This window comes from Crinia signifera, chromosome 1 (assembly GCF_055691185.1).
Source record: "Crinia signifera chromosome 1, ASM5569118v1, whole genome shotgun sequence".
Lineage (NCBI taxonomy): Eukaryota > Metazoa > Chordata > Amphibia > Anura > Myobatrachidae > Crinia > Crinia signifera.
This window is the reverse complement of record NC_139217.1, coordinates 188,810,156-188,824,881: the sequence shown is the minus strand read 5'-3', so window position 1 is coordinate 188,824,881 and position 14,726 is coordinate 188,810,156. Positions and strand designations below refer to the sequence as shown.

At 43.0% G+C, this 14,726-nt stretch overlaps 1 protein-coding gene across 2 annotated transcripts in view; it reads left to right on the top strand.

Moving 5' to 3' along the window:
* Positions 1 to 90: 90 nt before the first annotated feature.
* Positions 91 to 14,726, top strand: part of METAP1 (methionyl aminopeptidase 1) — a 36,997-nt gene continuing 22,361 nt past the window's right edge. The window contains exon 1 of one of the 2 annotated variants that reach the window (XM_083179058.1): positions 91 to 402. In XM_083179058.1, coding sequence (XP_083035184.1) covers positions 289 to 402 — 114 coding nt within the window. In that variant the 5' untranslated portion in view covers positions 91 to 288. The remainder of the gene's footprint in view (positions 403 to 14,726) is intronic. The other variant, XM_083179056.1, reaches the window with a different exon arrangement.

Sequence of the window (14,726 nt, the reverse complement as noted above, 5' to 3'; positions counted from 1 at the left end):
CCCCGCAAACTGTGCATGTATATATACCCCGCCCTGCCGCCTGCATCTCGCAAAGCCCCGCCCACAGCAGCCGGCACCTATGAGGAGAGACTTCCTCCTCTGAGCGCACATGATGAGCGACGGCACTGCCGGAGTGGCTGTTCTCCTTCCTGTTGTCACCGTACGTCACTGCCAGCTCTCCCCGCAGACAGGCTGGTCGCAGCGCCACCCAGCTGTCTCCAGCACACGCCCACCGCCCTCACGTCCCCTCCTCTCCGCCGTCCTGTGGGTGCAGCAGCCGGGTGAAGCATGGCGGCGGTGGAGAGCAGAGTGTGTGAGACAGAGGACTGCACCAGCGCAGCCAAACTGCAGTGCCCTACCTGCATCAAGCTGGGCATCCAGGGCTCGTACTTCTGCTCACAGGTACCTGGCATACTGTGCACCCCTTACTTCTCCCCAACCATCACTGGTTGCCCATGCTGCTCCCATGGAGCCGGCCCCCGCCCCCTCTCATGCTGAGTACTGCATGACTGTCCTGAGTGCCGCCTACTGTGTGTGCTGCTCGCCATGCCCCTGTATTAATGCACAGTGTATGGTGAACCCCCGGCTTGTTATCATGCATTGATCCTTCCCATACATGTTCTCCTGCTTCTGCAGGGGCACATCTGTGTACCAGTATAGGTTGTGATTCAATTAATCACATGTGCCCTTCTTAGTATGTATGTATGTATGTATGTATGTATATGTGTGTGTGTGTGTGTGTGTGTGTGTATGTGTATATGTATATGTGTATATATATATATATATATATATATATATATATATATATATATATATATATATATATATATATATATATATATATATATTTGACGGCAGATAAGAACCATTTGGCCCATGTAGTCTGCCCCTTTTTTTTTATCCTTCAGGTAATCTCAACCCTTTCTGATATATAGTTATAGTGTGGTGGTGGGCTTTCTCTTTTCCACACTTGTTAACTTATATAACCAGTTGTGCTGATAATTTGACACCCCCGTCCTCTATTCACTTGGGCTACACTACAGAAGTATGAATAGGCACCAGACACCACACCACCAGAAGCTTTGTAGTTCAGGGATGGATGGACAAAATAATGCCATAATGAGGCAGAGAAGGTATGCTTCCATTGACTTTAAAATAAAGGGATAAAAACTCTTAAATGTACAAGTTAAAATGTTATTTATTAACAGTTTCTTATATAGTGCACACCTATACATGCGCACACACAGACATTCTAGGGTTAAATTTGGTGGAAGCCAATTAGCTTATCAGTATATTTTTGGAATGTGGGAGGAAATCAGAGTACCCAGAGGAAACCCACGCAAGTACAGGGAGAATATACAAACTCTGCACAGTTAGAGCCATGGTGGGAATCAAACCCATGACCTCAGTGCTTTGAGGCAGTAATGTTAACCATTATACCATCCACCAGACCCTAGTTGTGCCGGGTGTGGTATGGTGCTCAGACGGTCAGTATTCTTCACGGGATTCGCTGCCACCCGCGAGAATCCCCATTGAATACCTAACCCTGAGGAGACTTAAAAAACGTTAACTGTTGGTAGCTCTCGGGGACTGGAGTTGGCTATCCCTGATCTACACTGATATCTTTAAGATCACATATTGATGTTCCACCAAATGTATGAAAGCACTGGGCTGATGATCTGTGAAGCATTGATGCAGGACGGTGTGGTGGTAGTGGACAGGTTATGAGCCACTGCTCTTCTCCATGGTTACTTTGGAGGTGGGAGGGTGGACATACAAGAGTATCTATTTTCATAGTATCCTTATTGTAAACTCATTCACAATTGAAGTCGCATTGGATCTACCCATTTTGGGTCTATATGGCTTAGGTCAGTGATGGCTAACCTTGACACTCCAGCTGTTTTTGAACTATACATCTCACATGCCATACATCAGTTTTAGCATGACCAAAAAGCAAAACCTGAGCAGAGCATGCTGGGATGTGTAGTTCAACAACAGCTGGAGTGTCAAGGTTAGACATCACTGGCTTAGGTCGACATATGAAATAGGTTGACACACACACACATTAGGTTGACAATGGGAGGGTCCACAGTTAAATGGTCAACATCAGTTTTTCACTTTTTTTTTTTGTCACTATGGTGTCGATCCTATTAGCCCCAAAGGGTGCGAGTTGCCGTTCAGTTGCCATTTTCACACTGAAAACGGCACCCGAATTAACCCTAACTCACCCTTCACAGGGCCGCACTCACTGAAATTTGCTCGCACCCCTATGGAGGTGCAAGCATTTTTCAGCAAATTCGGCCTGCCGTGAAGTGTGCCAGGTGTTGTGATGATTCTCACTCGGCAAATCATCCACACCCTTCAGGGTTAATGGGATCAACCCTTAATGTTGACAGTCCACATGGACACTTTCAAAGTGTATCATGTCTCTCTGGTCTCTCTCTCAACTGTTGTGAAACTACACATCCCAGCATGCCTTGTTACAGTTTTGTTATGTGGCCATGCTACAACTGCTGCAGGGCATGCTGGGATGCAGAGCTCAACAGCTGGAGGGCTGAAGGTTCTCCACCCCTGCTCTATTGGATGTAGGGCAAGCATGTCCAAACTATGGCACTTCAGCTGTTGTGAAAAGTCCAGTCATGCATTGCCATAATTGTGCTATTAGGGAATTCTAAAACTATGGTAAGTCATGCTGAGACTTCTAGTTTCACAACGGCTGGAGGGCCATAGTTTGGCCATGCCTGATGTAGGGTGTGAAATACTGCCTGTTGGCACATGTTGCAAAAAAAAATTGTGAAAAAATGTTCTTATTGTGGACCTAATGCGTGTGTCGACCTTCCAACCCTGTTGACTTTAGCCGTCGACCTTCAGTGGTTGATCCAATGCATGTCGACCTAATGGCCATATCCCAATTAAAGTATAAACTAGCAATGTTACACTAAAAAGGGCCACCCTTACAATCGCCCATTAACAGAAACAATCTCTGTTATTTCAGGTTAGTAAGTGTGTGGTAAATTGTACACATTATTTGGTGCACCTATTGTAGTATTTGCTGGGTTTAAAGGTTGTTGTTGTTTTTTTTGTTTTTTGTTTTTTGCTTTTTTTTAAGCAAGGTGTGACAAGCTTTTTTTTTTTTCTTCCCCCCAAAAAAACATTTAAGTTTTGCATTAAAATAATTATGTCTTGTGATTGAGCTTAATAAATATGCATGTGTTACCTATACTGCAAATGTTTTCTGCAGTGCATTATAAACTACCATTATGTGGGGTGGACCCCCATCAGCTTTTCTTCCCTTTGTGGTGTGTACACAGGTTATTTATTTATTTTTCTGGTACTTCTGTAGTAGACGGGCGCCCAATTTGCATACGTACGGTAACTTAGGAAAATCGCATTGCACCTCCCGCAAATTCGGATGCGATCGCATGCAATTTTATAGGATGTACGATGCCATTACATTAGCTATACAATAATATGATTGTATGACATACAATGAGGTTTTAGGCATCCCCCCCCCCACTATCCACACCACCCCGAAGCGTGGCGAGCGGCGTCGGAACGCGTCCTCCGACCTTTTCATACCCCCACTATCCACGTCGGCGTGGAGTTGATGTTATATAGTGTGGCGAACGGACGCGGATTACTTTACATGTATTCCGCAGGGCTCGCTGCGCTCACCACACTATATAAAATCAACTCCACGCCGACGTGGATAGTGGGAGTATGAAAAGGTTGGAGGATGCATTCCGACGCCGCTCGCCATGCTTCGGGGTGGGGGGTGGGGTGCCTAAAACCTAATTGTATGCCATACAATCATATTATTTTATAGCTAATGTAATGGCATCGTACACCCTATAAAATCGCATGCAAATTTGCGGGAGGTGCGATGCTATCACCCGGGGCTATGAGAACAGTGAATATATTACATAGGAAAATCGCATCGCACGGCCCTTAAAATGGCCCATGCGGTGTGATGCCATTTTCCTATGCAGAATAGCCCACTAAACAAATTGCTTAGTGGGCGCCCATCTACTACATAAGTACCATTTTTCTTTCTTTCTTTACTTATGATGCATTTCATAGAGGCAAATAAATAGGCAAATTCTTCCAAGGTTATCCCAAAATGCTAATCTATTTTCTGGAAGAGAGCTGAAGCTACTGTTTAAACTCATAAAATGAACCATGTTTTGATTTGACAGTATTTATTTCAGTGCATAATTATGCTACAATTTGTGTAACACCCAACATATTTAACTGTCTGTACACATTATGGTATATTCAGTGTGGGGGTGAGTGGCTCCTTTAGCCCGCGCTCAGTATACAACGCTCCCCCTCACTCACTGCTTCCACCTCGCCCACTCCCTGAGGCGAGGTGGAAATGTTGAGTGCGGCTCTATGCAGTGGGCTCCCTGCATCTGCAGAAAACCACGCCATTCCAGGGAGTCCTTGCCACCCTCTGATGGCGAGGATTTCCTCAGAACATAGAATACGGGAGGGGGCCACCAAAAGTATGAAAACTAACGACCTGCGGGTAAACATTAGACAATATCATTCAGTGATGTTGCCAAGGCCCCAGCTGAACATGCTGTTACTGACGATATCGTCGGATTGGACTGCGTGTTCAGACGATCAGGTTGATCATTTAACAAACTGGGATGCGGTCAATTTGCCGGCGGTCGGGATCCCGGCGTTCAGAATCCCGACACTGGAATCCCGACCGCCGAAATCCCAAAACTTTCTCCCTCCGTGGGTGTCCACGACACCCATAGAGGGAGAATAAAATAGCGCGCCGAGCGTAGCGAGGCATCGGGCCCGCTGCGTGGCGAGCGCAGCGAGCCCGCAAGGGGGGGCGATCCACGTCCCCCCCCCCCCCCATGTCGGGATTTCGGCGGTCGGGATTCCAGTGTCGGGATTCCGACCGCCGGAATTACGTATCGGATCCAACAAACTATATAGTAGTATTTGCACAATATCATTGTCCTAACTACATTATCATTCATTAAAATTGGGTAGTGTGTACCCATCTTAAAGGCCCATATACGCTGGCCGACTTTTACGTGAAAGCCGCTCAGTTTTCGACCAGTGTGTACGGCCCGGCAATAAGCTGTGATGCGCGCTCCCACATCATCGCCGGGAAATCCGTTCATCTGCTGGTATTACCAGCAAATGAGTGGCTTTGAGGATGGCTTTCTATAGCGCTGCCCTGTGGAAAGCCGTCCTCTCCTGCTGACGGCGCCGGGCAGGGAGAAAGCCGCTTAGTGTGTATATGCACTGTGCAGCTTTCCCCCAGCGATGATAGCGATCATCACTGTCCATACATTCTGGGCATAATCGCCCAGTGTGTATGCACCTTAAATGTGAGCTATTTAATTTTAGATTGTTAATGAAAAGTTTTCTACTATGCTTTCTTTGACTATTCCAACTGTAGTTAATACCAACCACTCTTACATATTATTGTATCCTATCCATTTATTGAGGAGTCGGGGATGAATTACTAAAGGTTCTAAAAATGAAGAGGTAAAGTAATTTTCTAGGATGTAAAAGCGAAATGATAGCCAGAATCTAATTGTTATCGGAACATAGAAACATAGAATTTGACGGCAGATAAGAACCATTTGGCCCATCTAGTCTGCCCCTTTTTTTACCCTTCAGGTAAACTCAACCCTTTTTAATCCTTATTTCTTTGTAAGGATATTCATATGCCTATCCCAAGCATGTTTAAATTGTTCTACTGTCTTAGCCTCTACCACCTCTGATGGGAGGCTATTCCACTTATCCACTACCCTTTCTGTGAAGTAATTCTTTCTAACATTTCCCCTGAACCTACCTCCCTCCAGTTTCAGTGCATGTCCTTGTGTTTTATTACTTGTTTTCCTTTGAAGAAAATTTCCCACCTGTACTATGTTAAAACCCTTGATATATTTGAAGATTTCTATCATGTCCCCCCTTTCCCTTCTCTGCTCCAAACTATACATGTTAAGATCTTTTAGTCTATCCAGGTAAGTTTTGTGATGTAGGCCATGAACCATTTTAGTTGCCCTTCTTTGTACACTCTCCAATGTATTTATATCCTTCTGAAGATATGGTCTCCAGAACTGGACACAGTATTCCAGATGAGGTCGTACCAATGAAGTGGCATTATTACGTCTTTTTTTCTGCTACTGATTCCTCTCCCTATGCAACCAAGCATCTGACTAGCCTTCCTCATTGCTTTGTTACATTGCCTCCCTGCCTTTAAGTCACTTGAAATAGTGACTCCTAGATCTCTTTCCTCCTCAGTAGTTTCCATTATAGTACCCTTGATACTAGATTGAGCCTTTGGGTTTTTGAGTCCCAAGTGCATAATTTTGCATTTTTTAGCATTAAACTGTAGCTGCCATTCTCTTGACCAATTCTCAAGTTTACTTAGATCATCAGTCATTTGATTTACCCCTCTTGGTGTGTCTACTCTGTTGCATATCTTTGTATCATCTGCAAAAAGGCATACTTTCCCTTCAAAACCATTTGCAATGTCACTAACAAAGATATTAAAGAGCACTGGTCCAAGTACAGATCCCTGGGGTACTCCACTGGTAACATGTCCCTCCATAGAATGCACTCCATTTACGACAACTGTCTGTTTCCTATCCTGCAACCAGGTTCTTATCCATTTAATTGTTTTATAATCCAATCCCACACTTTCAAGTTTATTTAGCAGCCTGCGATGTGGGACAGTGTCAAATGCCTTACCAAAGTCTAGATATGCCACATCTACAGCCCCCCTTCATCTAGTATTTTGGTCACGGAGTCAAAAAAGTCAATGAGACTTGTTTGGCATGATCTCCCTGCAGTAAAACCATGCTGTTTTGGATCCTGTAAGTTGTTTAATTTAAGATATTCCACTATTCTTTCTTTTAATAGTGTTTCTATTATTTTCCCTACTACTGATGTAAGGCTCACTGGTCTGTAGTTACTTGCTTCTTCTTTGCTTCCGCTTTTGTGCAGTGGAACTACATTTGCTTTTCTCCAGTCCTCTGGAACTGCACCTGTATCTAGTGACTGGTTGAATAAATCTGTTAATGGCGCTACCAACACATCTTTTAGTTCTTTTAGTATCCTTGGATGCACTCCGTCTGGCCCCATTGATTTATCCACTTTCAGTCTTGAAAGTTCTGTTAGGACTTTCTCCCTAGTGAATAAACCTCCATCTACCTTATTTTTATGAATGTCCTTGCAACTTAACTGTGGTCCCTTCCTTTCTCCTTCTATAGTGTATACAGAGCAAAAGTAATTATTTAGATGATCTGCAATTGCTTTGTCTCCCTCCACCAAATTCTAAGTGTCTGTCCGCAGTCTTATTATTCCTCCATTTGATTTTCTCCTTTCACTTATATACTTAAAAAAAGTTTTGTTTCCTTTATCTACCGACTGAGCCATTTTCTCCTCAGCTTGTGCCTTGGCACGCCTGATCACTTTCTTAGCCTCTTTGCGTCTGGCAAGATACACTTCTTTGTCATTATTATTTTGAGTCTGCTTGTATGTCCTAAAGGCCATCTTTTTTGCTTTTACACTCGTTGATACCTCTTTTGTAAACCACACTGGCTTCCTTTTCCTGGTACTTTTCTTAACCCTTTTGATACAAAGGTCCGTTGCCTTTAGTATTGCACTTTTTAATTTTCTCCACCTCTCCTGCACTCCTTTCAAGTTCATCCAATCCGCTAATGAGTCGCTTAAACATCTCCCCATTTTTGCAAAGTCAGCCTTCCTAAAATCCAACACCTTAGTTTTTGTGTGACTGGAGTTGGACCCTGCCTTGATACTAAACCATATTGTCCCAGGTTCTCACCCACACATATGTCTGATATCCTGTCAGCATTTGTGAGTATTAAATCTAATATTGAGTCTTTGCGAGTAGGCTCCCTCACCAATTGCTTGAGAGATGCTCCCTGTAGGGAATTTAGAAATTTGCCACTTGTCGATGATCTTGCAAAAGACTCCTCCCAATTCACATCAGGTAGATTAGTCTCCCATGATTATGACTTCTCCCTTTAAAGCCATTTTAGTGACATCAAGCAAGGAACAACACCTTTCATTTTTATGCGATATGCATTGTGAAATAGATTTCATTACGTCTAGTTCAAAATGCATGGGATGGGCTAAAGCATCATGCGTTTTGAAATGGAGGCGATACAATCTAGTTCAAACAGTAGGTGCAGCCCATGCGATACGTGCAGCGTATGTGCGGCATTAGAGCTTTTAGTAAATTTACCCTTCAGATCTCCAAAAAATGTCAATTATCTAGTTAACTTTAGCATTACAATAGGGTTTGACAAAAACCAATACCCTAACACCTGACTCTTGTGGAAGCATGCCTTGCATAAGTGAGGGCATCTGTTCTTTTAAGAGCACTGCTGTGTTCTGCGCTAAGCAAAGGCTTGATGTATGTGGCAACAGAGAGATCTCACAAATAATCTTTGCTACTGATAATCCAAAATTGCTGCCGTGCCCTTTGTAATATCTCATCTCCATGGTTTATATGTTTCTTGCAGAGCTAAACTTCTTTATTATATCTGTAGTTTCTGTATTTTTTTTTTTTTTTTTTTAGTAACTAAGTGCCCTTTCTCCAATAGGACTCCAAACAGGTACAATTATAAATAATATATATTTTTTTGTGGTTCTTGCTGCCAACATCTAAGTGACGAAGGTTGAAGTGTACAACCTAATGTCCTACTTCAGGAATAAGATGGGAAGATAAGTTGCCAAGCTGTCCCCTCCTGTGCCTAGTAATAGAAAAAAAAATTCTGTTGTAAAATGGCATTAAATAAAGATTATAGATGTGTAACAAGGATATTTGAAAACTTTTTGCTTTAAATAGACTACTGAGAAGAGTCTTGATTGTTTCTTAATAAATATCCTGCATAATGTATACAGAATTGAGGTATAGATGTATTAATATCCTTTTTTTTCTTTCCTTAAAAGCCCAGGCCTGCTTCACCATGTTATTGTCGTGAATTGGGCCCGGACATCAGCTTGTGGAATCATTACAGCGGCATCCATTATGGGAGTGTTATCCTACCCCCGACAGGATATGTATCCTCCCATATCGGATGTCAACTGCTTCTACAGCCATCTAAAGCTCTGTGCCGCGTGATGGTCTTTGGCGCCTTCATATTAAAACAAGGCTTGCGCCTGGTAACATTTGTCTAGGATTCTGAGAAATGGGCGACACTGTATACCCAATGCATGTGCTGTTTTAATTTGAAGACACCGAAGACCAGCAAGCCGTGCGTAGCATTAGATGGCTGGAGACCTCAGCATCAGGAAAACCTGACAAAAAATGCCAGGGCCGTATAAGGAACAAAGCAAGACCGCAGCAGATGATACATTAGGTAAGACAGAGATGGCCTGAATAAAACATAGCACAGCCAACATAGCCGCCATTGTTGCTCTGTCGTTTTCATCGGTACGGTCCCGACGTTGCTGATCTCATTGGGTACAAACATAGGGATAAATTTAATGCCAAAAGGCGAGCTTGGATGGTGAGTAGTGCCGATTGCTCGCCATCCTAGTCAAGTAGCCCCCAACCCACCTCGCACTTGGAAACAGCAAGTGTGGCTGTCAAAATGGCGAGGCTGCAATTGTGGAGAATATCGCCATTTAGGGGAATCCATATTCCACGGAACACATAATAGGGCGAGGATGGGTCTTCCTCGCTAAAAAAGCCATCCTTGCCGTACAAACCCCCCACTCGCAAAGAGCATTGAATATGCCCCATAGTCTAGTGTTTACCCAGGTTTGGGCTGCTAGACCATTTATTATTTGTCTGTAGTGTGACATTAACTGCGATCACATGTCATGGCATGCTCAGAGTTGAATCTCATTCTTCTAGATCTTTCTGCTGCATTTGACACTGTTGATCACACTCTTCTCATACAAATACTGCACTCCCTAGGTCTAAATGATAGTCCTATCCTGGTTCTCCTCTTACCTATCTGATTGCTTTTTCAGTGTTCGCTTCTCTAACTCTACCTCCTCTTCACTGACTCTGTCAGTCTTCGGTCCTCTGCTCTTCTCAATCTGTACCTCCTCTCCCGGCAAACTAATCGGCTCCTTCGGATTTGAGTATCACTTCTATGTGGACAATACTCAAATCTGTCTTATCAACCCCAGCGTTGTCACCAGTGGTATTGGGCAGAGTCTCTGCCATCTCATTCTGGATGGATTCTCGACACTTCAAACTCAATATTTCCAAAATGGAATTACTTATATTCCCACCATCCAAGAACGGTTAGCATCCTGATCTCTCCATAACTGTTGAGAACTCGACAATCTACCCTACAAGCTTGTTGCCTAGGGGTCATCCTTGACTCTAAACTGTGCTTTGTTCCACACGTTCAATCGGTCTCTAAATCATGTTACATGCATCTAAAAAACATATTCAAAATACGACCCGGTACTTATGTATTAGGCGGGTGCCCAATTTAAATACGTACGGCACCGTAGGGAAATCCCATCGCATGAAATGCGATTTTCCTATGATTTATTCACTGCTCTCTGGGCTTGGGCGCATGCGATTTTTTTTTATAGGGTGCGATACCATTTAATGTACTATACACTTGTATGACGAGTTACCGAGCCTGAATCATGGCGAGCAGACGCAGAATACATGTAACGTAATTTGCGTCCCCTCGTGGGGCTCGCTGCTCTCGCCACGCTTCGGGCTAGGTGGCTCGCTGCCCTCACCACACTATATAAAATCAAGTCCACACCGACGTGGATAGTGGGGGTATGAAAAGGTCTGGAGGACACGTTCCGTCGCCCGCTCGCCTCGCTTCGGGGTGGTGTGGATGGGGGGGGAAGGGGGGGTTGCGGGGTGCCTAAATCCCATTGGATGTCATACAAGTGTATACTACATTAAATGGCATTGCACCCTATGTGATCGCATGCACCCTATGTGATCGCATGCAATCTCATCGCACCGCCCAAGGCCAGAGAGCAGTGAATAAATTACATAGGAAAATTGCATCCCATGTGATCGCATCGCATGCAAAAATCGCATGCGATGCAATTTTATTACGCAGAATCGGCTATTAAGCTATTTGCTTAGTGGGCGCCCGGCAAATACATAAGTACCAACAACCCTATCTAACACAAGACACTACTAAATCTCTTATCCATGCACTCATTATATCCCACATTGATTATTGCAATAGTCTCCTAACTGGTCTTCCCAAGAACAGACTCGCCACTGTAACCCATTTTAAATACTGTTGCTAGGTGATCTTCCTAGCAAGATGCTCATTGTCTGCTGATCCGTTCTGGCAGTCTTTCCATTGGTTGCCTGTATTTTACTATATTCAATATAAAATACTTCTATCAACCATACTGCACCAGCATACAGTATATCTCTTTACTTATCACAAAATATCTCCCATTTCGACTACTCCGCTGTGCACAAGATCTGCGTCTTTGTTCTGTTTAAATCACTAGCTCCTATTCACTATTTCAGGACTTTCATTGGGTTGCTCCCACCCTATGGAATGCCCTTCCAAACCCAATAAGATTCTCCACTAGCCTCCAAACTTTCAAGTGTTCCCTGAAAACTCACCTCTTCAGGCAAGCCTATCCTATTATATATGTATGTATGTATGTATGTATTATAAAGCTTTTCTTCTGGACTTGCAACTTGGGGGGACTGCTATGCTATTACTGGTGCCTGTCCTTGTGTTTCCCTCCTATATCCCTATAGATTGTAAGCTTGCAGCAGGGCCCTCTATCCCCCAATTCTGTCCGTTACCCCATTTGTTTTATCAATTAAGTGCAACGGAATCTGCTGCGCTATAGAAGAAACTGTAAATAAATAATAAATACATACTGAATATAACTTTAAAAAGAAATAATGCAAAAAAATATGATGTTAATGTGATAACATTAAGGCTGTAATATGTTCATAATATTGTTTTTATCTCTAAAATAATAATTTTATGGTTCCAAGGTATTTAGCCCCAAACACACTAGGCCAGTGGTTCCCAAAGGTGCTTGAATCATGGCTCCCTAATATAATTTTTTTAACGGCCATTCGTTTCTTATTCAGAAATCCAGAAAAAAAAGATATTACATCAATTGTGCTTATATGTTATTCTTAGGTTTAGGTATGTGATACATAACACACTATTGGACATAATACACTTTTGGGTTGGGCCTATTACATTGACCAAAATATTTTTAGTTGGTACTGGATCACCAAGACAGTTTTGGGAACATCTGTACTAGGCGATATTGTTCACAATATCAGTGAAAGGACTTTGAGTGACATTGTTCACAATATCGCCTAGTGTGTACACTCTGTGGGTGGTATCCCATGCTGCCGGCAAGGGGGTTTCTGCAGCAAGGGTGGCTTGTTTTCGCCAAAATCAAGCCATCTTACCTCTTTGCCAGCCGCTCACCCTATTATATGTTCCGTCCATCAGAGGACAGCAAGGTCCGCCGTTAACGCAGCGAGCCCGCGGCATATATTGGCGACCATTGCCATTTTGACATCCTCACAAGGTGTAAACTGTGAGTGCAGGGGGTCAGTTGAATACTGACCATGAGCTATCGGCACTGCTCGACGTCACAGCTCACCATAGGTAATGAATACACCCCAATATCATTAATGGTGCTAGCTCCCATGCGTTAATAACCCCCTCCCTCATCTTAACATATTCGGATGAGAAAGTCCTTGTTACCAACGGTCAACCGTCGCTCCCTTTTCCCTCCAGCATCGGCAAGTGTGTATGCCATTCATTTTAAAAATAACGTTACACCTTCTTGTAACCTGCACAGATCACACTGTGCAATGTTTCTCTGCCCATTATGTATTGTAGTACAACACTTTATGCATTTTATCCACTGAGGTGATCATATGATTGCTATTTTTGGATACAAAAAAACCCTAAATTGTTGGTTTAGAACAGTGGTTCCCAATTCTGGTCCTCAAGTACTCCCAACAGTGCACGTTTTCCAGGTCACCCATCAGGTGCATTCATTATTTAGACACATTTTAAAAGATCCACAGGTGGATTTAATTATGTCACTTGTGATTCTGTGTGGAGACCTGGAAAGCGTGCACTATTGGGGGTACTTGAGGACCAGGGTTGGGAACCACTGGTTTAGAAGATCAGATTTGTGGGGAAATAATCTCAATCTGCAAATTGCCTTTTTGTGATATCAGAAGGTTACATATAATCTGACAAAGGGGCTATGATTTATTCACAAAGTGTTTTATGTACTTTTGTACAATGTGTAATTGCTACAAATAAAACTGATCTTTAATTGTGAAAATCTAAATTGTTTGCATAACATTGTGTGGATTTAGCACTGTTCCATTGAAATTCAACACTGTATGCATAAAGCTAGGTACACATATATACAATCGTCGGGCCGTTCTTCCAATCTGGGGGCAAACGGCCGTTCGATTGTATAGGTGTGTACGCTGTCCCAATTGCTGCTGTGCGATCGATAAACGGCCAAAAACGCTCTTGGCCGTCCACGGTCGGTCGGTCGAAGGTTCTTTGCTGCTTAATATTTCATCCGACAGGACGGCTCCATATCGGAACAAAAGTGAAGTGTGTACGCATGTTCGATCGATATGCTTGACAGTTTGACAAAGCACGGTGGTATGCTGCATTATGAGAGACCCTGTAACCCTTTGCCTGCTGTTTTAACTAATGTGTGTTTAATGCCTCGCTGCCCAACACTTTAGAGGCATCACTTTAAGACATTAATCAATGTTGAAGTTTTAATAGAGTGTGCTGGAAGCTCTTTGCAGGGCACCATAACACACTATTAAAACTTCAACATTGATTAATGTCTTAAAGTGATGCCTCTAAAGTGTTGGGCAGTGAGGCATTAAACACACATTAGTTAAAACAGCAGGCAAAGGGTTACAGGGTCTCTCATATACTTCTTCTTACGATTGTTTGGACGGGAGTACATCGGACGTCGCAAGTAAAATTGTACATATGTGTACGCGCAGAACGGTCGTATGTTTTGGACGGCCGAACGTGTATTCGGTCGATCGAACGGTCGCAAGAAAAATGAAATTGTACATATGTGTACCCAGCTTTAGTAATACTGGCATAACCCCTCAGGCTAAGCAAGGTGATAGTGTTTATTCCTACTGTATTGGCTTGTGATTTTTTTTTTTTTTTTTTTTTTTTTATTCCATACCCTTTCACTGGTTACGGTCTAAATGGTAGACACTGTCTTTGGAAGACGGTCAATTGTTCTACTTGAACAAAGTCCACATAGACAAAAGGTCAACATGGAAATGGTAGTAGGGTTTTTGTCGGTTAGTACATTTTATTAAGTGGACCCCAAATTAGTGTACTGCGTACAACCACATGGCCCTCTCCAATTACTATACCTTGGTCTAGGTGCTTTGCTCAGCACACTGCTTGAGTTTATGTGGATGGCAAAGTATGAAAAAGTCAAGAAAACCCCTCATGTCGATCATTACCATGTTGTCCTTTTGTGTGTGTGTTTACTTTTGTCCACCTATACCATCTGATGTCAACCTATTAACTGTTGACCTCCACATACCTTTTCAACCATGCTTCCTAAATACGTTGTAGGAGATGAGCACAAACACCAGAGGACCAGAGATCACCATGCAGCTAAAAATAGCTTTGATCATTTTAAAAATACAACCCTGCATATAGATCTCCGTTTTTAAGGGATGCGGTCATCTATTAGAATGAACTTAGGTC